We start from the raw sequence: 25,821 nt of genomic DNA on the forward strand, positions 1-25,821 counted from the left end.
TGTGCAAGAATTTCCTATACTTCAAATGTAAAGGATTTTTACAGATAATAAACCTGAAAACTTAGTAGATTACGGCACTACACTCTTATAGTGCTATTTCAGTTTTACTGCTCTGGCTGCCCCCTTTTGCATTCTGGGATTTGTAGTTCAGTGAGGCCTAAGAGTTCTCTGGCTGAGAATTCTAAATGCTTCTCCCTAAACTGCAGATCTCAGAATGTGAGAGGAGGCAGCCAGAGCAGTTAAAGTAGAATAGCAGCCATATAAGAGTGTAGTGAGGTAATCTCCTTGGTGTCCTAAGGCCTAAACCAAAGTTGTCTGCAAACGGTTTAAAAATGGCAGTACCTCTGTCTCACTTGGGCTGCATCCACACTGCAGAAAAGGTCCAGTTTGACACCATTTTAACTACCATGGAATTCTGGAAACTGTAGTTTTATGAGACATTTAGCTTTCTCTGTCAGAGCGCTCTGTTGCCACAACGAACTACAATACCCAAAATTGCATAGCATTGGACCATGGCAGTTAAAGCAGTGACAAACTGCATTATTTCTGCAGTGCAGATACAGCCTTGGTGTACTAGCAATGCCATTTTATCATATGTGCTTGCATTATTGCATTAAAGCTGCCCCAGAAAATGAACATGCCAGAGACAATTTTTTTAATTGTATTAGATTAAAAGAAGATATTATACTTAATTCATTAATTGATTATTTACTTATGTTTAATTGTACAGGAATCTTGACCTTCATGCTTCTAGATGTTGGCATCTCTATTTTAACTTTGGAGTAAAGAAGGGGCCTTTATGCTGGATTCCTCAGTGAGACATAGAACGTCCCGGCTGCCAGAATAATGTTGAGAGACAAAAAATAAAATAAAATAAAAAAGGAATAGCAAATATATTATATATTATATATACAGGAAACAAAATGCATCCTTGCACTGCTGCTATATGCTGGAGATGAATTATAAACAGCAACATTAGCAACAAACAAAACCAACCACCTCTTCAAATAAAGTGAAGAATTGACTGGACTGATCTAAAAGAAAAAAAGTCATGGTGATAATAATATTATTAACAAAACAAAAAACCACCGTTCTGCATGTTACATTTAAAGGAAACATAACTCATTTGTTGCACACTGAATGGAAAAGCAAAAAATGCTTTGCAACAAAGCAAGAAATCAACAAGCAGAAAATGAGCAGAAATATGACAATAATTCCCTGCGTAAGAAAGAATCAAAAACCATTCACCTGTATAATTCTTGCTTAATTATGTTCTGGTTAGGGATGTGTGATGATCATCCTTTCTCTGCACCCAACACTATTTCTGTTTCTTCATATTTTTGGTTCTGTTATTGTCTTAATTGGTCTTTCTTTTTTTAACCTTCTCTCCCCCATCCCCACTTCATCCAGCCCCCTTTTTTGCTGAAGATAATGATGACTGAATTTCACTTAAAGCAAAATGATGTCTGTGATTTCTCATTGATCAAAATGCAGCCTGTAGAGGTTTCATATGGATGTGCTTTTAAGTTATGTATATTATATATAACTGGGGCGGGTGGGGAGTGATATTAAAACAAATTAAACAGTGCTGATAAGTATGACAATGACATTTTTACATTATAATTATTTGACTGTGGTTGATGTATTAAGAGACTCTTAGATCGTGTCAATATCTCATGAAAACGAAATAAGGAAAAAATCACTAATTTTCACTAGGGGTGGTATTTGTCACTCGACCCAATGTCTTAGAAAAGGGATTGGCATAGTGACAGAATAGTGTTCGTAACTGGTTGGTAGATGATAAGACAGCATTTGACAACACATAGAGAATGTTAAGGAGGACAGAGTGGATCAGTGTTACTGCAGCCCACAGAGTCACTAATGTGCCACTTTTTCTTCATCCTCTAGGCCCAAGAAACTTTGGTCACCTTGGGGACATCAGCTCAGGTTGCTTCATCATTCACAGCCTTTCAGTATCTAGAAGTCTTTGATCTCTCAGACCTAAGGGTTCAGCTGTAGTGAAGTTATTATGTCCCATGTGTCAGTTCTTCAGAATATCAGAATTAACTCCCAAACTGAATGGTCTTCCCAGAAACTACTGACTACAACAATCCATTTTAGCACTATATCAAAAATGATTGTTCTCTAAGGGAAGTGTACAGTAAGGTGGCCCTGTCCTGCTACCTGCATGTTAGATTGACTGCATTTTGCCAGGTTGATGTTAGATTCTAGAGAAGTAGGCAATCAGTACAAAAAACAACAACACTGTTTCTGTCAAAGTATGACTTTTCTATACACTTGTGTAGATTTCATGGACAAGTTACATATGGGTTCTTGAAAGTGCATCCATCCAGATTTCAGCAAGGTGTGAAGCTTGAAAGGACCAACCAGTGAACACTAGGAGGCAGACACTTCTCATGAATAAGAAAGGCATTAAGTCTGACTGTTCTACAGATGGAACCTGGAAGTTTAAAGTTTTCCTTTTCTGCTTCTCATCAATTGCCATCATGCAAGGGATGTTACAGCAGTAGCAGAATGTGAAGACATACCCAAATAAGCCTGTTCTCAAGAGGGACAGCCAATGGCTCTAGATGCTAGATAAGGGCCAACAAACACTATGCCACACTTGCCTTTTGTCACCCCTCTTCAACACAGTACTCAGAGAAAGACCCGTAACTAGTGCCTATCACTGGAATCTAGATATCTGATGAATAAAAGGCCTACTTGAATAAAGTCATTATGATAAATATACCCCACATAATAAGCAGTTTGCCAGTGTGGGAAGGACTCAATAATTCATCTTTCCCGTTGTCTGCTAGTATTGCTTCCTAAAACTGGATCTGCTTCTGGCATGCAGGCATGTCCTCAGTAAGCACTGAAAGCATAAAACAAGCTTTATGCTATAGGAGTAATTTCCAGTTCTCATATATTCACATCTGTGTTTCTCTTCCTAAATTTTATCTGAGGTTCATTATTAATTTTTCCCACTTCCTGCTGCTCTTCAGAAGCATGTAATGCCCCAGAACCAAAAAGTAAAGATACAGCATATACACACAAACACACACACAAACACATGAACTCTAAATCATTCTTGAAGGTGAAAAAAGAAACCTTTGTGATTTCAGTTAAAAAACAAATCTAGAGAAACCTGGATGGCATCATAATGAGAGGTATTGTGGCTATCTGCATTATATCCCTTCCCAAGTGTTCAATTTTGAGTTTGGATTTCAAATAAAACCAGATAAGAAGCCCTTCCTGAGCAGCTAAATGGAAAGTATGATAACCACTTATTGCTGGCATACATTTGCGTGAGTTTGACACAAATCTGTGGAGGTGAACTATTTCAGAGCCAACATGCGCAAGATCAGAATTCAACTATGGGCAAGCAAAGGAAAGCTAAGATAGACTTGCTTTATTATGATGATTTTTTATTCGTTTTGCAGCTTGTCTGATGGGTAGCCATTAACAAGAACTAGTTTTTTGTTCACCTAGCAAGATGTGGTTTATCTATAAATACCTATATAAATATATAAAAATATATATTTATGATTTGTGGTAGTGTTGAAGCCATGTGTAATTTTAAAGTCATGGTTTCTTCTTTTTGATCATCACTGTTGCTGCCATCTGATATAGTTGGTTACTCTTTCTCTCTTCCTTTTGCGGGGAATCTCTTCATTGAAGGGGGTGGGAGATGCCACTGCTTGTTTCCAACAAATCCTGCAAGTTGATTCCAAAAACTGGCCTGCAACTGCATGAATTAATAAAATTCATATTTCTTTTCTTATTATTTGAGAAGCACCTTACCAACCAGCTGCAATGCTCTGTCATTCCTTCACTAATTCCTCTGTTCTCTCCTGCTCCTTGTCCCTATTTTTGTCCCCCACCCACCCCTTTCAGTCATATCCCTCTTTCAGTGCTTGGTGGTGTATGCGTGTGTGCTCACTGTTCTTGTATTCAATGAAAGTGAAATAAATGTGTTTGATGCTTAACCACTTTGTGGCTTTCACTGACTTTTCTCATAGGAAGGAGGGCAATAGAGACTAAGGATCTGACTCTGAAATTCAGTACCCTACATGGAGAGATGAGCTCTAGACATACCTAGTTAGAATCTAAATGCCTGTCATTATCATCCAAACTGAAGGTCAGTTAATGTGAATGGATGTAGGCCTGTGAAGAGCTAGAAGGATGATAATGACAGACATTCAGATTCTCAGTCACTATAGCTTTGTTTTGCCCTATATGTCTGTGTTCATGTACATCCATGGCTTTCCAGCGCCCATTTCAGAACTCACTTTTTCTCCATCGTTATCTTTTGTCCTCAGTTGCTCTTGATCAGTCCTGCTGCTGTCATTCCTATTTGTCTGTCCTATTTCTAGATGCCAGTATAGATACATCAACACAGTCCTGCCACTCCAATTTCTTCCTTGTCAGAGTTCTGTATATAGGTGGGAAAGTTATACTGCAGGTTTTTTTTAAAAGTAGGAACTGTTTTACCAGGCCTACAACTGAAAAAGAAAAATCTAGGGCAAATACAGACACACATAAAAACAGGAACCAATGGAGAAGGGTTGATCTTGTAGAGGGATACTAACTTCCCTCTGTTTTTGGTCTTCAAAAAACATATGTACTTAACAACAATTGCTGATTTCCTTACCAGGTTGACCTCTGCACCATGCCTCTGGAGGATGATCTCTTTCTCTTCTGCCAAAGAAGTGGTGCACGTATTTGGGATGGACCAGAAGGCCCATGCATGAAAAAAGCTATAGCAGGGCGGAATCCAGGATATTATTTGCCTGACTTCAACTTTTTCCTCCCCAGTGTTTCTCCAAAAACCAACAGAAGCAGGTGCCTCTTGACCCTAACGGGGCGGGGGGACCTCATTGAAGCCAAGGCAGCCTGAAACATCACATGGTTTACTCATACTCGGAATGTGGTGGAGGTCTTTAAGCAGAGGCTGGATGGCCATCTGTCGGGATTGCTTTGATTGAGATTTCCTGCATGGCAGAATGGGGTTGGACTGGATGGCCCTTGCGGTCTCTTCCAACTCTACAATTCTGTGATTCTCTGCTCCATTCTCCCAAACCTTGACCCAACTCCCATCAGAGGCTGGCTAAATAAGGGTCCCACCCTGGTCCATTTTTCTGCACTACATACTTGAGCAGACAGATATCCTTCCCAGAGAGAAGACTAAGGAAAGGATCACTGGTAGATAGAAAGACCTTATGAAAAAAGAGGTAGGCTTAGTCATGTACCTTTGATAGGTATGGGGAAAGAGAAAAGCTGTAGTCTGCTGTTGAAAATTCCTCTTCTGCACAAATACTACAGATGCATCACTCCCTTTTGTGGCCACCTTACATGCTCCGAATGTAACAAATTCTCAGAAGTCAGTCTTGACTCTTTGCAGACTGCAGGGCTGGGGAAGGCCTATTTACTGCTGCTGGGCTTTGCTAGAGGCAGTTGGTTGTTTCCCCTGGAGCTGCAATTCTAAGCAAAAATTTGGACTGATCCAATATGATGGTTATTATTATTGAGAAGCTGATTTTTTATTATTATTTTTCCAAGGGGAAAAAATTCTTTGCATGCAACTATAGCACTATGCCTCCACTTAAGTGTCTTAGCAACATCCTATGAAATCCTGGAGCTTGCAGTTTAGGGTGGGATATTTAGAAATTAATGGGATCGCCATAGGTCAAGAGGCAACTTGAAGGTGTACACCTATAATGCACCTAGAAAGTTCCACTGCTCCACTGAACTACAAAACTCCAGAATTCCACAGACTGGCCATGGCGGGTGAAGTAAAATCATAGTACAACTGTTGTGTAGTGTGAAAGGGTCCTAGTGTAACTATTTCATGGTATTTTAAGACCTTCAAATGTTCCTGTTGCTTCAACTTAGAGCTGGAGTCTGGAGACCAGGATACTTCCCGTCTCAACCATGAAACCCACTGGGTGACCTTGTGCAACTTGCACTCTCTGAGCCTCAAAAGGATGGCAATGGCAAACCCCCTCTGAAGAAACTAAAAACCCTGAAGAACTTATTTCTTATACAAATGTGTATAGGATTGCAATCCTAAATTTTCATTCTCATAAGAATTAGTGTGGTGCAGTGGTTTGAGTATTGGACTATGACTCTGGAGACCAGGGTTCAAACCCCAGCTTGGCCATGGAAACCCACTGGGTGATCTTGGGCAAGTCACACCCTCTCAGCTTCAGCAAACCCCTTCCGAAGAATCATGCCAAGAAAAGCCTTAGGTTCACCCTAAGTTGGAAATGACTTGAAGGCACACAACAACAATGTAGGTAGGTTGTCCCCTTGAAACCCAACTATTCAAAACCCCATGTGCATATGCAATGTCGTGATTTTTCCAGTGAACAGCAGCTGGGTCTACCCTAAAGCCTGCTTGCTTTATCCCCCTCAGAAACCAGTCCCTTTCCTCATGGTCTGTCCTGCTGTTTCTCAATGGGAAGGCCTTGGCACAACTGCAGATAAGATTCTTCCCTACATGTTTTGAGTCCTGAAATGGAGAAAAGAAGTAGGGGGACAGTAAGGCCAAGTGTCACATTCCCAAAGGAGGGCAAGGCACCATAAAATAAAGGACATGGCCAAATAAAAACTAAAAAACACTAATAAGAAATGGAAGCCCATGCTTCTGAGTCATGCTCAAAATGGAGGAAGTTTTGAAATCCCTCCTGGGCAGCATCCACAGTGCAGCACTAATCCGGTTTGACGCCAGATCAATTGCCATGGCTCAGTGCTATGGAATCCGGGGAATTTCAGTTTGTTGTGGCCCCAGAGGTGTGTCACTAAACTACACTTCCCAGAATTCCCTAGCATTGAGCCAGGGCAGTTAAAGTCATCTCGAACTAGACTGTTTCTGCAGTGTGTTTTGGGCCTTTGATGTCTCGTCACAGAAAAGCGGGATACAAATAAAAGTTTAATTTATTATTATCATCATTATTACTTAGTCTCAGAGAAATAATCTACTTGGAGACGGCTTTAACTGCCCTGGCTCAGTGCTAGGGAATTCTGGGAACCAGGGGTGCCACAACAAACTGCAATTCCCAGAATTCCATAGCACTGAGCCAGGGCAGTTGAACTGGTGCCAAACCAACTGCTGCACTGTGGATGCAATCATGAAACGTCCTGGAAAAGGAGGACGCCCGGCCACTGCCTGAGGGGGCGGGGCTGATGAGGGCAGCCCTACTACCAACATCCCTGGCATCTGTTACATAACATTACGCTATTATGATGGTTATTCACCCCGGCCGCTTTCAACCCAGGACCGGAAGTTACTGGGTCATGGGATCCGACCGGCCACTTTCTCTAACCAGACCGGAAGTTGTTCCTTGCGTCCCTTTTATTGCCGTCCGACTCTGACCGGAAGTTGCTCCTAAGTTGTTCTCCAAGCTGGGAGCGCTCAGAGCGAGGTACGTGGCTGGTTTTCCGCCCGAGGGGCTTCCTCCGTGGCTGCGAGCCGGCTGGGCAGAGGGCTGAACCCCCTCCGCCTGCTCCCCTTGGGGCTGCCCTTCCCTTTCCGCCTCCCGCAGCTGCTGAGGCCTTTCGGAGGGGATCTTGATCCCCTTTGAGACCAAGGTCCAACACACACTGCAGAAACAATCCCGTTCCAGACGGCTTTACTCCCTGCCCTGGCGCAGTGCTAGGGGATTCTGGGAACTGTCGTTTTCTGACATATGTCGCCTAATCTGAGAGCCCTGGTGCCGCAATAAACTACAATTCCCAGGGTTCCCAGGGCGGTTAAAGCCCCGTCTCAGAGTGGCTTATTTCTGCGGCGTGTGTCGGACCTAAGTGAAAGAAAGAGGTTGGCAGCATGAGCTTTCGCGAAGCAGGCTTATCCCGCCTGGCCGAGTGTGAGTCTTCCTCTCTTGCTACTGCCTTCCTCCTTGCCTAGTAGGATCTTCCTTTCTAGTGAGCCCTGTCTTCTCATGATATGGCCAAAGTGCAACAGCCTCAATTTGATGACCTAGGTTTCCAGGGACAGGTCAGGGATCCATTTGTTTGTCTTTTGGCTGCCCATGCTATTCTTAGCACTCTTTTCCAGCATCGCATCTCAAATGAGTGTATTTTCTTCCTAGCCAATTTCTTAGCAGACTACTCTCATGCCTGAACATAGTAATGGGACATACAGAGGCTTGGACAATGCTAACTTTAATGCTCTGTTGTATATCTTTACTCTTTAGGATCTTCTCTAGTTCTTTCATAGCTACCCTCCCCATTCTTAGTCTTCTTCTGATTTCTTAACTATAGCCCCCATTCTAATCAATGTTTGATCCCACTAAATCCCTTCAGTTTGCCTCCCTTGTGGCTGCTCTTCTCTTTTCGTCAAGACTTGGGGTGTATGCCTGAAGAAAGAGAGCCCTGCCTCCAGTCCATCTGCCTTGGTCCAGGCCTCAGAGGGAGAGAAGAACCACTGGACCTCTTCCCCTTTCCCTCCACCATTCCCTTCTCCTTTTGTTTCGTGTCTTTTAGATTGTAAGCCTGAGGGCAGGGAACTGTCTGATTAAAAACAATAATTGTAAGCCTCTCTGATAGCCGTTAGGGCTGAATAAGTAAATAAATAAATAAGTAAATAAATAAATGTTTTAATAGCAGTGAGAAAACCATTCAGCAGGTCCACCCTCCTCAGCGTTGAGACACTGCACCTGTTGGTAGTATGAGTGTTCATACACTTGAGCCTATTTCCTCAAATGCATGCATACTGATTTTCCAGACTACCACAGCTGTGTTTTTGATTTCTGCAGGTGAACTTCTGCACTTTTTGGGCAGCTGTCAACGGGACAAGTTCTCCTTGGGGAGACAGAAGCCCTTCTGATAACAGCCTTTCCCCTTGCCTCCTTCTATTCTGTTTTCCTAGATTTTTTTCTTCTCTCATCAAGGCCATGCATCTGAGGAAGCAGACCAAGTCTTGTTCTTGTTAACAGAAGAGATCTTGCTGACCTTGACTCATAGCAAGCCTGTGAATGAGACATCAGAAAATTGCCCCCCCCCCCCAGCCTCTCAGTTCAGGTCCTGCGGTTCAGTCCCATATCCTCCCTGATTGAATCTAACAATCTAGCATGTGATCTTTCTCTCTTTCTACTGCCTTCCTTCTTTCCTAGCATTATTGACATTTTTCCTCATGATGAGACCTAAGTACTACAGCCTCAATTTAGTCATCTTAGCTTCCAGAGACAGTTCAGGCTTGATCTCTTCTAGAAGCCATTTGCTTGTCTACTTGTCTGTCCATGGTATTCTCTCTCTCAGGGACCAACACTGCTGTACATTTTGACTTTGTTGTTGCTAACTGACCTGGAGGTGACATTGACTTATGGCGCCCCTGTTGATAAGACATTTCCAAGACCTCCTGCCCTCAGTCTCACTCAGGACCTGCAGGCCCAGGCCTGGGTCCTCCCTGATTGAGTCCAACCATCTAGCACAGTGGGTCGGGACCCCTTTGGGGGTCGAATGACCCTTTATTATTATTATTATTAACCTTTCATGGGAGTCGCCTAAGACCATTGGAAAACACCTATTTAATTACAGTTATGAAGTAGCAATGAAAATAATTTCATAGGTTTGGGTCACCACAACATGAGGAACTGTATTAAAGGGTCACGGTATTAGGAAGGTTGGGAACCACTGATCTAGCATGTAGTTTTCCTCTCTTTCTACTCTCTTCCACCTTTCATAGCATCATTGTCTTTTCATAGAGTAAATCTACGAAAGCTTACATTACCACTACTTTTGCACAGTTAGTCTCAAAGGTACCACAAAATCCTTTTGTACATGGGAGAGTTCTGTTGGTTTTGGGTCTGCAGTAATTCAGTTTAGCTGTATATTGGTATAGCTTAGCTGTTGTTAAGAACTACTGAATTCAGGTCATGAACAAAGTTCATGCTGGGACTTTTGTCACATTCACAGTGAAATGAAAGGCAACAAGAGAGGTTTTGGTGAAGCTGCTTTATTCTGAATCAAAGGCCGGTTACAGACCGGCACTTTAGTGTGTGACGAGCACGCACTAGGATTACAAAAGGGCGGTGCTTCTGCACCGCCTAACCCTAGTGCGGGCTCGTCACGCACTAAAGGGCGGCGGCCCTTCCATACGGCCGCCGCCGTTAGGACGTCACGGCCGCGCCGCCTCTAGACGGGGCGGCGCGGACGTGACGTCCTTGCTCCGCGCCAGGGCACTTAGTGTGCCCTGAACACGGAGCAGGAAGGAGCTCCGTTTCGGAGCTCCTGGTTTAGTCCGCTGGGCGCAGCCTTCAGACGGCTGCGCCCAGCGGACTAAAAGAGAAAAGGGCCAAGCGGCCCCTTTCTCCTTCTCCCCGCCGCCGCGGGGTGTCCTTGGGGCTTGAAGCCCCAGGGACACCCCTTTTCAGGCTGCGGGGAAGCGGCGTTTTGCTGCTTCCCCGCAGCCTGAAAAGCGGCGGATCGGGGCCTCAGCGGCTGCCGTTCTGGCAGCTGAGGCCCCAATACACTGGGGAAAGGGGCGGGTGCAGCCCGCCCCAAATGGGCGGTCTATAACCCGCCTAACTTAGGTTTTTCTAGTTGCATCTTGAGCAGTGTAAGACTGCATCTGCACTACAGAAGTAATGTAAGTGGGCATGATGTTTTAACTGCCATAGCTCAATGCTATGTAATTCTGGGATTTCTACTTTTGTGGGATAGGTAGCTTTATCTGTCGGAAAGATCTGGTGTCACAACAACTATAAATCCCAGGGTTCCCTAGGATGGTGCCATGACAGTTAAAGCAGTGTCAAATTGCCTTATTTCTGCCTTCATTAGCACGGGTTTAAGCTGCTCTCTCACTAAAAGGGGGGAAATATGGAAATTTTGAATCCACTAAAGTTCTCTTTTCATTTTGTTCCTGGAAACAGGAAGTAGGAATGGGGATTAAAATATATTTGATTGTTTTAGCAACATTAGATTCATAACTTATTTAACATGTAGGATTGCATTTATTGGATGTACTTATGAAAACTCTTAATTTTGTACAAGCACAATGTTCCCCAGTGCTTCCCCCCCCACATGGAAAAACTGGAACATTATCCTAGCAAACAGAGTAAAAAATCCTATAATAATGATGGTAATAATTTATTTACAGCCCGCCCAATCACAAGGAATCCAGGAATCTAAAAGTATAGTGTCTAGATCAAGAGAAGTAATAGTGCCACTGTATTCTGCTTCGGTCAGGCCCCACCCAGAATATTGTGTCCAGTTCTGGGCGCCACAATTCAGAAAGGACATTGAGAAACTGGAGCGTGTCCAAAGGAGGGCGACAAAAATGGTGAAGGGTCTGGAAACCATGCCCTATGAGGAATGACTTAGGGAGCTGGGAATGTTTAGCCTGGAGAAAAGAAGGTTAAGAGGTGATATGATAGCCCTGTTTAAATATTTGAAAGGATGTCATGTTGAAGAGGGAGCAAGCTTGTTTTCTGCTGCTCCAGAGAACAGGACCCAGAACAATGGATGCAAGCTACAGGAAAAGAGATTCCACCTCAACATTAGGAGGAACTTCCTGACAGTAAGGGCTGTTCGACAGTGGAATGCACTTCCTCGGAGTGTAGTGGAGTCTCCTTCCTTGGAGGTCTTTAAACAGAGGCTGGATGGCCATCTGTCAGGGATGCTTTGATTTGGATTTCCTGCATGGCAGGGGGTTGGACTGGATGGCCCTAGTAGTCTCTTCCAACTCTACGATTCTATGATTCTAGGTGGGTTACAGCAATAAAAATACAGAGAATACAATACAGTACAATACAATAATATAAAAGAGAGTCACAGAATTCACAGCTAGACCTGATGGAATTGGGCCTGTCCTTTTCACTCCCGCCCAGATCTGATGATGACACGGAGGGAGGGTTCCTCTTCTTGAGGCAAGAATTTAATTTTAATTAATTTTAATTTAATTCTTCTCATTAAATTTAAGAGAAGAATTGGTGGACAGAGTGATGTGAGTCACAGTAAACAGGAAGAGGAACTAGATAGGGAAGGCCTGCCGGAAGAGATCTGTCTTAAGAGCCTTCTGAAAGGCTGTAAGAGTAGAAATGTGCCAGATCTCCTTCGGCAGGTCATTTCATAGCTTCGGAGCAGCAATGGAGAAGGCCCTCTGGGTAGATTTTTTTGGCTGAAGTAGATTCTTCCCCAAGGACCTTAGAGTGCAGGACGGATAGTACAGAAGAAGGCATTCCCTTACGTATTCTGGACCGTTACCCTTGCAAACAGAGTAAAAAATACTTTCCCCCTCCCCAGCAAGACATCAAACTTCTGTCATCCCCAGCACTGAAGTGAGTTTTATTTGTCAGTCCTTTCAGCTTCCATGTGGTAAGAGAAGAGGCTATATCTTGTCCCTTGCCTCAGGCAGCAAATTGGTTTGGATGGGTCCTACAGTTTAAAGTATATGCCTCACAATTTGGTAAATTTGAGAATTTTGTTCTTGTGGCAGTTAGCTTTCTTTAATGTTTTAACCATGCTCATGCCAGGGAAGCATTCCATATCACCAGTTGCTAATACGTTATGATGCCTATATGCCCACTTTACTTTTGCTGTACTATTTTAGAGGTGTTTGTATTTTGTAATGCTGATGTTTTCGATAGTATGCCATATGGCAGGTTTTATTACTATTTTATTCTAGCTTGATCTCTATCCTGTAAAGCGCTATTCAAACTTTACAGTGCTCTAGAAATAAATGTTAACAACAACAACAAGTAATAAAGGTCTCATGCTGATTGTTCAAATTCAAATATATTTTGTTTCCTCTTGCTAGCCTTCTTGTAAGAAGCTGTAGTGAAAGAAGGGAACAGAAGAGATGGCAGAAATGCAGATGGATCAAGACCTGGCCAAGCGGCTCTTTTTTGAGGGTGCCACTGTTGTAATTTTAAATGTGCCTGAAGGAACAGAGTTTGGCATTGACTACAACAGTTGGCAAGTGGGCCCCAAGTTCCGTGGGGTGAAGATGATACCTCCAGGTATTCATTTCATTCACTACAGCTCTGTTGATCAGAACAATAGGAAAGAAAGTGGTCCTCGCACTGGCTTCTTTTTGAACCTGCAACAGCGTGATCTAAGAGTGTTACATTGGGACCGAGTGAAAGAAGAGGTGGATCTCACCCCAGCACCTGAAAGTGAAACTGAAGCAATGAAAGCCAATCTCCAGGAGATGGACAAATTTCTAGGTCCTTACCCTTATAGCACCCTTAAGAAGTGGATCTCCCTCACAAATTACATTAATGAAGATGTGATGCAAAAGCTACAGCCAGAAAGTGGACAAATATGTGCTTTTTCAGAGGTTCTGCCTGTTCTGGCTGGGAAATATACTAAAGATCGGGTTGAACAGAACCTGCCCCGGTATGACACAGAGTGCAAGAGTTATGCAGAAGGTCTGGCGCGGCTGCCTCAAATGCAACTGAAAGCTGGTACTGAGATCAGATTCACAGAAATACCCAAGCAAATGTACCCTGAAGGGGCTACACCTGAGGAAGTTACCAGGCATAGCATGGACTTAAGCTATGCCTTAGAGACTGTGATCAATAAACAATATGCCAGCAATTCCCAGGATTTGCTTGGTGAGTTAAACCAACCTTCACACCAGTTGATTTTTATGATGCTTTCCAAATAACTCTGCAATGTGTATGTTAGTTTTGAATTGAAATGCCTCACACTCCCCTTGAGCAACTCTTGCGCGCGCGCGCGCACACACACACACACACACACAGGGGTCCTGCCCACCATTTGAGAACTACTGGTATTTGCAGTTATCTGCTGTCACCCTTTGAAATCAGTAAAAATTATAGGTATATCCCTGGTCTAAGGAATGTACTTATGTAACATCCTGTAAATATCATTTGATGAGAATTTTGAAAGCCAGCTGGAATGACAGTAGTCTCTTTGAGATTAAAGCCAGGAAGATTAGTATTGGCTATAAAATCCTTTTCTTTCTCTTAATTTACACAAAAGTAAAACATTTTGCTCTAAACATATGTTCAGTAAAATCCTCTTAATCAGTTTTCTTAAGTAATTAAGATTTTTACATGTGCTGAGTTCTCTGTGCTGATTGAGTTGCATTATATTTTGGCCTCCATAAATCTTGCTGCCAAGGCAAAGTGTACCCGCCCAGAAAGATGCTCAGCAGCACACATGCTCTGAATTTACCTGTACAGTTTCCTATCTTCTCCATACCTCAGAAATCACTGTCAGAGGGTGTGTAGAGGTTGAGCACAAATTAAGGTTCATCACTAGTTCCCCTGTTGATAATGTTATGTTTTCTGAGCCTGACCCATTCTGAGCCTTAGGAATAGATCAAGAGAGAAATCTTAAGTGAACCATTCACCAGTAATGCAAATTTTCCTCAAGCCACTGGGAGCCACCTTTGCTCCCTTGCTCTTTCCCCCCAGAAAGACAAAGCACTGGGAATCCACATGGGAACTACCCAGGATTACTCTTTGTACTCTGAAAGAGCATATACCCTGGGAAGAGGCTGGGGCTAGTGGTATCTTCATAGGCCAAGGTGCAGTGTGCACTGTGCTGGGAAAATGGGCAGCGTGCCCCATAAGGGGTAATGGCGCCGCCGCGCCACTGCATGCACAAGCCCCATTCATTTAGATGGGGCTCAAGCATATGCGGAATTCCCCTTACATGGGGAGGGGTCCCAGAATGGATCTCCTGCATAAGGGAAGGGTGGACTCGACCCTAGAGCAGATAAAACTATTCTTAAGAGAGTAATAATTTACTGATTGAGGGTGAGTAAACTCAGTCTAAAGGTGGACAAGATAGAGGACATGAAGTTTCTTTGCTCAGAGGCATACTGTACATGGGCCCTTGTATCCTCTGGGGTTTGGTTTCAGGACCTGTGAATACCAAAATCTGTGGATGCTCAGTTCTGTTATATGCAGTGGCATAATAAAATGGTGTCCCTTACATAAAATGGCAAAACAAGATTTGCTTTTTGGAAGTTTTTATTGTTGAATATTTTCAAGCTCTGGATGGTTGAATCCATGGATGTAGAATCCAACAATATGGAGGGCTAACTGTGGTGGTCATCCTATGCCAGAAGAAATACTCCATCTAAAGGAGCAAATTTGCAGCTTGTGGTGTGGTGGGTGGTACATGAACTGCTACCCTACTTGGAAAAAGGGAGCTTGACCTCAGTTAACCATGGTTTAGTAATCTTCTTTAATGTGTTCTGCATGTGGATGCCTTGGAACACAATTTGAAAACTCTGGTTAGTGAAAAATGCAGCCGGTACAGTATTAATGAGAACTGGGTGTATCAGCTGTTACATGTGCCAACCACCCTAGCTTCCAGTCTAGTTTGGATCCAATGAAGAATGATGGTTTTAACATTTGAAGCCTTTGAAGGTTTAGGAACCATGGTAAAAGATCTTCAACCAATTTTTTTGCTGGTGTCTGGGACATTACTTTGATTATATTGTGATTTATGTTCTGATATTGTAGTATATTATGTTGGAAGGTATGTAGGAGTAGGAGTGTTTATGAAGACTGAGTGACAACAGTAGAATATTGGGTAAACTAGCATAAGGATGAGATGATGAAAGTGAGGAGTGTGAGAGTCAGATACTGGGTTAGGAAAAAGTCAGGGAGGGAGGTGGAAGGTTTGGGTACCAAAGACTGTGTATTGTTTTAAGATTAATTGGTCTATCGTTCATAAAGTCACCATAAATTGACTTGATGGCAATTAAAAACAAAATTATTATTAAATATATGTTAGATAATAATTTATGTTACAAAAGAGTTGGATTCTAAAAGTTACAGCCACTATAAAAGGAACAGACTTGGAGGAAGTGGTTCCACTGCAGAATCCTCATGGCAGCGTTCTCATGGGAAGAGGATGGAAATTTTGAAGTAAGATCACCACAGTTGCTGGTTAGAAATGTGGTCACCATAGTTGGATCATCACAGTACCCTCATCATTTGTGATGAGAAAGAGGAGAGCCAGAACAAGGGACTGTGTGGTGGTAATATCTTAACTGCAGAATGCCCAGAGAGGTTTTCCTGATATTTACTTTATTGTCCTTTAGTGCCTGACAAAAATCTTTCTTAGATTTTCCTCAGATTAGGGTACAGTTTTCATCCTGTTGGTTGTTCTATACTGCTTCCATAAAGCTGTGGGTTTTAGTTTATAATAATTTTTGTTTATGTTTTGTTTTAATCTCTTTGTAAATTATCATAGAAATGGGATGGAAGAGTAGTATAAAATGCAGCAAATAAGAAAAGCATGTGCCCTTTAGTTGTGGCACCAGAACAGAAGCTAATTTGTTATTCATTTCCCATCCTCCAAATATTCTCTTGTTTCTATGTTTCTAGGAGAGCTCCAGTTTGCCTTTATCTGTTTCCTGATTGGGAATGTATACGATGCATTTGAGCACTGGAAAAAACTCCTGAATCTCTTATGCAGGTCTGAAGATGCCATTGTGAAGCATCAAGCCATGTTCGCCAATCTCATTTCTGTCCTGTACCACCAACTCAGTGAAATACCAGCTGACTTCTTTGTGGATATAGTCTCCCAAGATAACTTTTTAACTAACACCTTACAGGTAAGGGAAATGTTTCAGTGTTATATAAGTAGAGGAGCAGTAAAGTGGATAATTTTCCTAAGAATTCTACAACCGATTAAATTGAGATGTTGGCAGCATAAAAATAATTGGATCCCAGAAATGTTAGAAACAAATTTTAAAAGTAAACCCCAGACAGAAATGCTCCATTAAAACAAAATGGTGTTTTTCTCTTGATATAACTAGATGTGAAGGCCATCATAAGTTATGCCCAATAAGATCAGCCATGTTTCTCTTCTTCCCACTGCTTTTTCATAATTGGTTTTCATGAAATGTATCATGTGGTATTATCCTGTGCATTTTTATACCCTTATTCCAAATTGTTGGATGTCATAGGTCTGGGAAACCCTTTATGTGCTGGCTTTGCTTTTTATATTTCCTTAAATATGCATGATAGGCTGGGCATGCAGTTTAAAGTAGCACTGAGTGTTGAGTCAAAGTTCAAAGGGTTGTTCCTTTGGATCAGCAGGATAGAGAACATCTGCCAGATTGAGCCTTATTCTTTGATATGGCAAACTTCTTATTAAAGAACACTGGAGGTCTTTGTTTGAAGTAGCAGCACATTCAGAAAAACTGTGGGGGCTATTCAACGCCTTGATCACCTGGTAAAATGCTCTGATGCGCTTCTCTATGGCTATAGGATATCTTAGTTATGTCATGTATTATTTTTATGAATGTGGGAGCATGAATAGTTACAAGCCAGAGCATCTTGAAAAAGAACAGAATCTCTGGGTTTTATAGAGTTTCTCTGCTAAATCATACAACAGGAGTATATTTAGATACCAGTAAAGTGAGTCTAGGGGCCACAGTACACAGTATTTCCGTACTGTCAAAACAGGTTTGGTTTTCAAACTTGTATAATTAATTATATTTAATGTTGAAGTATTGATGAAAGCAAGTTCTATTTCACAGACGCAGTAAAATATCAGAATGAAAGACAAACAGGACATACACATTCTTGGTTTTTATTAGAACTGACTTGTAGAACTGGAAGGATTCACTGTGTAATGTGAATACCCACGCTTCACCATTTTCTCTCCTAGTACAAAGTGAGATATAGTTCATAATTATTATATAAAATAAACTACAGCAGTGGAGGGATGGGCCATAATCAACTCATCAGTGTTACATGTCCAATTACTCTGTATATGGATGGTTTTAAAAATGTACTACGTTTGAATAGTGATTTGCTTCCCTTTTGAGATTTTTTTTCTTGCCTTCCTGATTATGCTAATGGTTAGGATGGATCTAATCTCAATAAGTGAATAAAATCCCAAGTCTAAGGCATTTCTTTCAAATGCCTGTCTTGCCTTTACTTAAACACCTTCAGTGATTTCCACAGCCTCCCTGAGTAGCTTAATTTCAGCCTTTGCTATTCTGTCTTAGTCCTGACATACTCCTTTTAGTCATAGGTATTGGACAGCTGATCATCGCAAAAATAAAACGAACCATATGTTGCTGCATAGTAGACATGTGCTGCCTGTATTCTGAAGGGGGAAACTTGAAATAATGTTGGAAAGTATACAAAGGCCAGGATCTAGAGGCCTTTTCATGTGCATCATACCAGTGACCAATTTTTCCAATCAGCATGCCTTCGTGTCCCAATCAGTGCTGTTCCAGGGAGTCTACAGACATTTAAGACCAGCCTTTGAGGAGAATAGGGGTTGTGCTGAGAAATGGAGCCAAATACCCCCATTTATGCAAAGAAGATTGAGTGTGAACTTTTGAATTCTAGCCACACAATTTAGCTGTTTCCTGTTTGTCATTCTGGAAACTGTTACAACAGTCTTGTAAACAAATTGAAATCCAATCAGGCTATGTAATAATTATGGCTCATTCATCTTCAGTAATGCTGTAATGAGGCAGAGGCAGTGTAATTCTTTTACCAGACAGCTGGAGGAGGTATCTCCTAGCTTCTTTACGACAAATATAAACAAGAGTTGTTGACAGCAGGTGGCAGTTGAAAATACTACAGCCATTTTACAGCTAGAATTGTATCTGATTATCTGAAAGACCTAAGAAAATGTTAGCCTGCTTTTGTATCTCTTTGGAGGCTTGATTAAAGCTCCTGAAAGAAACTACATCTGCAGATAATCCATTTGGCTATCTTGACCATTTTAACCCAGGCAAATGCTCCTAACAAAACACGGATGTTTCCAGAAGTAAGAAGAGTGCCACTATAATCTAGTTTTGGATCCCTGCTCACTCCAACTATTCATCATTTTTCATCTTAACCTAGCTTGCAGAGTTTTTGTGCAAATAAAATAGAATAAATCCTGTGTAAAGTACTTTGATTCCTGCAACATGGGAAGGATTTATGTATTCCCAAGCAAGATGTAGATACACATTGTCTCCACACAGTGACTGAGGCTTTAATTTACTTCCTTCAGTTTATGAATGCCACTGAGGTGTGATGATGATGACATGGGACTTGTCAGGCATCTAAAGAAGGAATATACCTTTTTCCTAGATTTTTAATATTTGCTGAATAGTGGGAGATGCTATAAATATTAAGATAAAAATTTTTCAAAGCAGAATTACTGTTAAAAATGGCAAAACTCTTCAATCCAGTTATCATTCATGTACTCCTACTGCTTTAAGGTTTACCTTGCACTGTCAGAGGACACTGGTAAAATGAATTTGGTAAAATGAAAGAGCAAAAATGGCTGCACTACAGAATGTATCCTCTCACCTCACTAACCAAAACTGTTTTATTGTTGTTTGCCCTTTAGAGTCCACCTCCCACCATGAGTGCCAGATATATAACCTTGTACTCTTGGCCGAAGCACAAAACATACAGAAAAACTTTTAAGGTTGAACATTTTTATTGATAATGGTGCTTCAATTTAGTCTGGAAGCATTTTGTGCCAAGGAATTAGAATGTCTGACCTTATGTATGAAGTTATGGGAGACTAAATAATGCAAAATTTTTACCATGTTATAAATGCATGATCTTTTTTTAAAAAAAGAAAGAAAAAGAAGTAGTACATTGCATGACAGATTAAAGTTACAGAAAATAAAGGTTCATATTTCATGTAAAGCATTGCAGATTGTTAGGATAGCAGGAATAAACAAGTGCACAATTGGGCTGTAGGAGAAGAGTGCATCAAAAAAGGACACAACTTGAAGTCTGAAACATCTTATAGATACTGTATGTCTTTTTAGCACACATTCTCATCTAGGAAGTGTAAAAACATATTTTGAAATCATTACACGCTCATCAGTGTGTGTGTGTGTGTGTGTGTGTGTGTGTGTGTTAGTGCCCAGAAAGCCAGTTTTTTCACATGCAGAAATTTTCAACCCCACCCAGTAGCAAGAAAGAAAAGAAAAACTACTTTTGCAAATGGCAGTTTCCTATGTACTTTACTGTGCTAATGAAGAAGGTGAAATAAAATTACAGCTTTCCATTTTCTAATACTAGAATTATTTCATAAAGTAAGGCTTTTTAATAGAGACAGGCATTTCATGATATGATGAACAAAGAGAAGTGACTCTCATGCACAAAACAATGAACCACATGTTTAATTTTCTGTGTATTCATTATAGATTTTAAATCCATCTGTTTCTGTCCATATATTCTTCCCTTGCACATTTTATCCTTTATTTCATCTTGCAATAGAAATGAATTTTCTTTTGGCCATCAGTCTGTTGCTTTGGAAATGAATTATGCGTAACAAATTTAGCACAGTAGCAAAATTGATGAACTTGGGAGTTTTGCTTGATTTTAACAGATATGTGATGGGTCAAAAGAATCAGAAGAAAATGCTTGTCTGAAAAGTTAACAGGTTTGTGTGTGACAGAATGAAATGCCCAATTCAAAATAAGGGTTGAGTATCAGATTTAAATAATTAATCAGTTCTATTAACAACCAGTTCTGTTCACAGAATAAAAATCAGTTGATAAGGTCACCTCCGTTAACTTGATCTTTACAAAAATACAGTATATGTCTGTATGAGACATCTACAGGAGACACTATTTTATTTTGTTGTTGTATAAATTGTTTTATTAAACACTTGTTTTATGCTCTTCTAGGTGTTCTTTTCCTATACATGTAGCCCTGCTGTTGACAGGAGTCTGAGAAAGAAGGCAGAGCGCTTTAAAGCTCATCTAACCAAGAAATTCAAGTGGGACTTTGAGGCTGAGCCAGAGGACTGTGCCCCTGTAGTAGTAGAGCTACCAGAAGGGACTCTTGTGGATTAAATGAGAATAACTGTCTGATGATTTTAAAACTGTCTTTTATATTCTTTTACGTCTTTTAGTGAAAATGTGCCAATTTATGACATCCAATTCATCAGTCTTGCCTGGAACTAGAAATAAAAAAAAAAAATCCAGTAAGACAGCAAATGTCTTTCATGCTGGAAATAGATATTCTAGGAAACAAAGACTAGATTACATCTAGATCATCAACCCAATTGTGTCATGTTATCCAAAAGCTTTTTTTTTCTGTCTGAGTACTTCTGTAAGCACATTCCCATATAAACCTACCTGGGAAGAAGTCCCAGTGAGCAGCATAAGGATACTACTTTATAAATATATAGGATTGTATCATGTACCTTCTAATAATATGGAGGGATACCCTTCCGTTTGTTGAAGAGTTTGACTTGAGACAATGCTTTTTTAAAAAAATCTTGATTTGGTTATTCTGTGTCATGTTATATAAATGGGAAAATGTTTGAATGGTCTTGTATTCAGAAGGCTGTACACCATCTGGAAGATGCCAGAGTTCAACAATGCTGAATAGAGGGATTTCATTAATATTGAATACTCCACACACACAACTCAGCATTGTCATTTATTATAAATCTCTAAGTTTTGCTTTTATTCAAAGTATTTTCTTTTACCAGAATTTGCCTGGTAGAAATGCCTGTCAGACTAAGTGCACTGGAATTCTTCATCACTTTTATACTCCTACCATATAGCTTAACCTTGCCTTTTTCCAGAGTAGCTGAAATCTCCGTGGGACACAGATAAATAAAGTGGGGAAACCATATTTATTCTGTGGCAGTATCCATGCCCATAGGTTGTTACTAAAAAGCTATATGGAACATTTTCATTTATTTATACTTTTAGGGCAGACAGTGACTTTCTGTTGTAACTCCAGAGGAATGAAAATGAAAATGCTATAAAACAGCCTGTAGCAAGCATGCTACCTGTTATCTTCTAATGCTTTCTCTGGGGTGCAGGATGCTGCTGAATTTTTCAAACAAGAATCCCTACTGTGTATGGATTTAGTTGTTACTCTTTTTTATTCCTTTTTAGGCTGTTAGGCTCCTTCAAATGTTGGTATGTGTATCTAACAAGATAACCTGTGTGTCAGTGTTCAGCACACAAGAAATCTTCCTGTATTACATTTTCCTACAAAATATCCCTAAAGTCTTTTATAAGTGATTAAAAATGTGTGCTTGATTTTTGGTAACACTGTTGCAATGAGGATGAAATGCTGTTTCATGCCTCTCACCTTTAAAGTAAAGCATCTGACTCATAGTCAGTGTTAGCTGGTACTCAAATACTATAGTTATGCAATTTGCTACTAATCATCTGCAGAGCTGATGAAGTTCTGTCCTTTTATATTTACAAAACCCATCATAAAAATCAGAAGTTGGGCCTAATGTAGGTTGGGATGACCTGTTTTTCATAGAATCATAGAGTTGGAAGAGACTGCACGGGCCATCCAGTCCAACCCCCTGCCATGCAGGAAATCCAAATCAAAGCATCCCCAGCAGACGGCCATCTAGCCTCTCCTTAAAGACTTCCAACAAAGGAGACTCCACTACACTCCGAGGGAGTGTGTTCCACTGGCAAACAGCCCTTACTGTCAGGAAGTTCTTCCTAATGTTGAGGTGGAATCTCTTTTCCTGTAGCTTGCATCCATTGTTCCGGGTCCTGTTCTCTGGAACAGCAGAAAACAAGCTTGCTCCCACTGTATGTATACAGTGGCCTGCTCAGATTTAGAGCTCCACCATTGTTTAACATGATGCATGCAAGCCTGCTGCCCTCTTTCTTTCTGGCTGCAAAGAGGAGGTTGAAGGATTACCTTCTGTTTCCATACTACCTGTACTTTGCCACTGTGTATAAACTAGCTTGATTTTATTATGGCTTGTGCAAACAGACCAGGGTTGTAAATTTCAGTTTTATGATGGTTTGTTTAGAAAAAAAAACTAATTGCAGATTGTGTTACTTTGCATACAACAACAAACTGGCTAGTTGAAAATGAAAGTGGATGCTTCTAATCTCATGTCTATATTGGAGGCAAAAGGAAGGGCAAAATATGAGCATGAGTTCTACTCAGAAATTATTTAAACCATGCTCACTATGTTTGTAATGCAGCCAGTATGTGAGATTGTACAGTTGTCCCTCCTTTTTCGTGGACTTGGAGTCTGTGGTCTCGCTGTTCGTGGGAAGGACAAACAGGGTGGGACAAAATGGCAGCATGCACCAAAGCACACTCACCATTAATTTCAGCGGGACTCAAATATTTGTGAGTTGCCATTTTTGCAGGGTGGGCAGGTCCGGAACAGATTCCCCATGAGTTGGGAGGGGTTGCTGTACTTCTAAAATGGATTGTCTAAAATCTGCATTTTTATGCAATCCTTGGCATACATACATTGGACTAAGTCCCATTAAGCATTGTTATATTTGAGTAAGCATGCTTTGCTTTATGTGGTAAACCAGACTGACTCAAAGAGAAATTAGCACCCTGATCAGGAATTGTAATGCGTTTTATAGACCTCTCTGAGAGCTATATTTAGAACATTATCAACAACTCATTTCCCTGCCACAGATATTATAGAGTTGGAAAAGGTGCCAAGCATGGTTACCTGAACAAAAGAGATGAAGCAACATCCTTGCAACATTGGGAGGGATTCATAAAATTTCTTACAAGGCTCACTTATTGAAAGCTAAAGACAGAGGAAAATAGAAAGATTGCATAACAGATGGATTGACTCAATAAAAGAAACCCATCATTCTTAGGTCCACCATAAGTTGAAGTCAAAGCATGTAATACCAACAAGATTCAGAATGGGAAGAAACACTATTTCAGAAAGCTCATTGTTTGTTAGACCAATTTGTGCATAACTCTGTTAGTCACGATAACCAAACTTCAGATTGGAGGATTATACCACAAAGTAGTAGTTGCCTGGATAAGAAGGAAAGGGATTCCATTCTTATGTTAGACTCTTAGAACCATCTGGATAGCTAGTGTGAGAAACGTAATATTTAATAGCTCAGGGTTCTCTAGATATATTGGACTGCTCAATTTATTCTTTCATTCATTAATAGCCTTTGGGTAAAGCGACCAAGCAATTGTATAAGCTTGGTGGATTCCAACATTTTTGGAACTGTTCTCTTGTTTTCATTCTAGCCTTTTGAAATGCCTTGTTAAATACCAAAAGACCTGAAAAAATCTATATTTCATTACAGATGAAGACAGAGCATGAGGCCCGTTAAAGATACTTTGGAATCTTTCCTCTGATCTTACCAATTTAAAGATTGGGGCAGAAGATATAGCATTCCTTGCAATACATACATTACTCTCAAGGATGTGGTACCTCACAAAGAAGACAAAAGGAGGAAATTAATCTTTTGCTTGTCAGTTTTCAAATCATCTACAGACAAGTGTAACTGGGCAGAAACTTCAACTGCTAATTTTGCTCTGTGTCTTCCATCAAATTTTTGTGATGTTTTACATCTTTGGTTTGACCAGTAGCCAAAGTCCCATTTCTTCATAGGTATTTTTCAAGTTGATTCCCTTTTTGGTGTTTGGTAGAATGCCACTTTATTTATGCTATCATTTAAGTATGCCCAGGAAAACTTCATAAAGGTGGATGAATTCTTAGTTTATTGTACAGAAATGTTATGAGGCTGTGCTATGAATCAGTATGTAGAGAGATTGTGTAGCACCTTTGCGACTGAAAGAAAAACGTTGGCAGCATGAGCTTTCATAGCCTTGAGTCATGCTGCCAACTTCTTTCTTTCAGTTAGTCTCAAAAGTACTGCAAGATCTCTTCATACTGATTCTACAGACTTAACAGTGCTATATCTTTGTATGCTATGATTATTTTTCATATGTTATGCTATATTCATTTGCTTGGGTCCTAAACATATCAGACAGTGAAAGACCTGTGATCACATACCTCCTGTTGATTTAAAAGTCTGCAATTAGCAACTGTTGGTAGGTCAGTTGAATAGAATCATAGAGTTGTAAAGGGTCCTATGGGTCATCAAGTCCAACCACCTGCTCAGTGTAGAATCCCTAGCTAAAGCATCTCCAAACTATTTTTGAACATGTCCAAAGAAGGAGACCCCACCACCTCTCTAGGCAATAAGTTCCATTGCCAAACCACCTTTACTGTCAAGAAATTCCTTCTTATGCTTATTTATTTATTGAACGTATACCCCACCTTTCTCCCAAGTTGGGAGTTAACTCACAATAATAATTTTTAAAAAAAGGCAAAATATTAGTTTAGAAAACTTAAACAATATTACTTTATTTTAAAAATGTGTTTTAAAACACAAACATTCTTAAAAACATAATTTCCAGTATAAAAAATTAAAAATACAGCATACCACTTTACACACACACACACTACCACTCCATAATTACAATTCAGAGGCCTGCCTGAATAAAAATGTTTTCATCTGCATGTGGAAAGAAAGGTACTGTAATATTCGCTATAAATCTACCCACCTGTAACTCAAACCTGGTCCCACCCTTTGGGGTTGGAGAAAACAGGCCTGTACTCTCTTCTCTGTGACAGCCCTTGAGATATTTAGAGCGCAGTCATGCTACCCCTCAGTCTTCACCAAGCTGCACATGGCCAGCTACTTAAACCTTTCCTTATTGGTTTTCTCCATATCTCTGATCCTTGTTTCCCACCTCTGAACTTGCTCCAACTTGTCTGTATCCTTAAAATTAGGCACCCCAAACTAAATGTAATACTCTAGCTGAGACCCAACCATAGCTGATGATAGGGGTTTAGCTCTTCTGACACAGCAAGGGCTGTTTCCTTGATTTTTTTTTTTAAAAAAAGGTACTCCAACAACAAAAAGCATTAGATTTTTCGAGTGACTTTTTTTGTCCCATCAGGTTTTTTTTTTTTAAATGTTTTAAAACATACTACATTGAAAGTGATGAAAACTGGAGGCTCTGTACCTTCAAGCTTGGAGGAGTTGTTGCTGTTTTCTTGGCAAGAGTTATTCAGAAGTTTGCCATTGCCTTCCTTTAAGGCTAAGATAGTGTGACTTGGCCAAGGTCA

The 25,821-nt window shown here is 40.6% G+C and overlaps 2 protein-coding genes across 11 annotated transcripts in view; both read left to right on the forward strand.

The window, feature by feature from the left end:
• Positions 1 to 3,983, forward strand: part of LOC149315762 (uncharacterized) — a 259,568-nt gene extending 255,585 nt beyond the window's left edge. For all 8 annotated transcript variants that reach the window (XM_089514032.1, XM_089514029.1, XM_089514027.1 and 5 more), the window contains one exon: positions 731 to 3,983. In XM_089514032.1, coding sequence (XP_089370158.1) covers positions 731 to 739 — 9 coding nt within the window. In that variant the 3' untranslated portion in view covers positions 740 to 3,983. The remainder of the gene's footprint in view (positions 1 to 730) is intronic.
• Positions 3,984 to 7,369: 3,386 nt separating this feature from the next.
• On the forward strand, positions 7,370 to 24,996 carry LOC149315763 (protein AAR2 homolog). Of its 3 annotated transcripts, none has more exons than XM_089514035.1 (4): positions 7,370 to 7,427; positions 12,761 to 13,559; positions 16,317 to 16,546; positions 20,597 to 24,996. In XM_089514035.1, the coding sequence occupies exons 2-4, from the start codon at positions 12,803 to 12,805 to the stop codon at positions 20,762 to 20,764; spliced, it is 1,155 nt and encodes a 384-aa protein (XP_089370161.1). In that variant the 5' UTR covers positions 7,370 to 7,427; positions 12,761 to 12,802; the 3' UTR covers positions 20,765 to 24,996. The 3 variants fall into 3 exon arrangements, with proteins under 3 accessions (XP_089370161.1, XP_089370163.1, XP_089370164.1); XM_089514037.1 differs by lacking the exon at positions 7,370 to 7,427 and adding an exon at positions 7,633 to 7,819; XM_089514038.1 differs by lacking the exon at positions 7,370 to 7,427 and adding an exon at positions 7,978 to 7,999.
• Positions 24,997 to 25,821: the final 825 nt, after the last annotated feature.

The sequence above is a fragment of the Sceloporus occidentalis genome, unplaced genomic scaffold (genome assembly GCF_023333645.1).
Source record: "Sceloporus occidentalis isolate IW3139 unplaced genomic scaffold, rSceOcc1.0.p SCAF_3, whole genome shotgun sequence".
In the NCBI taxonomy this organism is placed as follows: domain Eukaryota; kingdom Metazoa; phylum Chordata; class Lepidosauria; order Squamata; family Phrynosomatidae; genus Sceloporus; species Sceloporus occidentalis.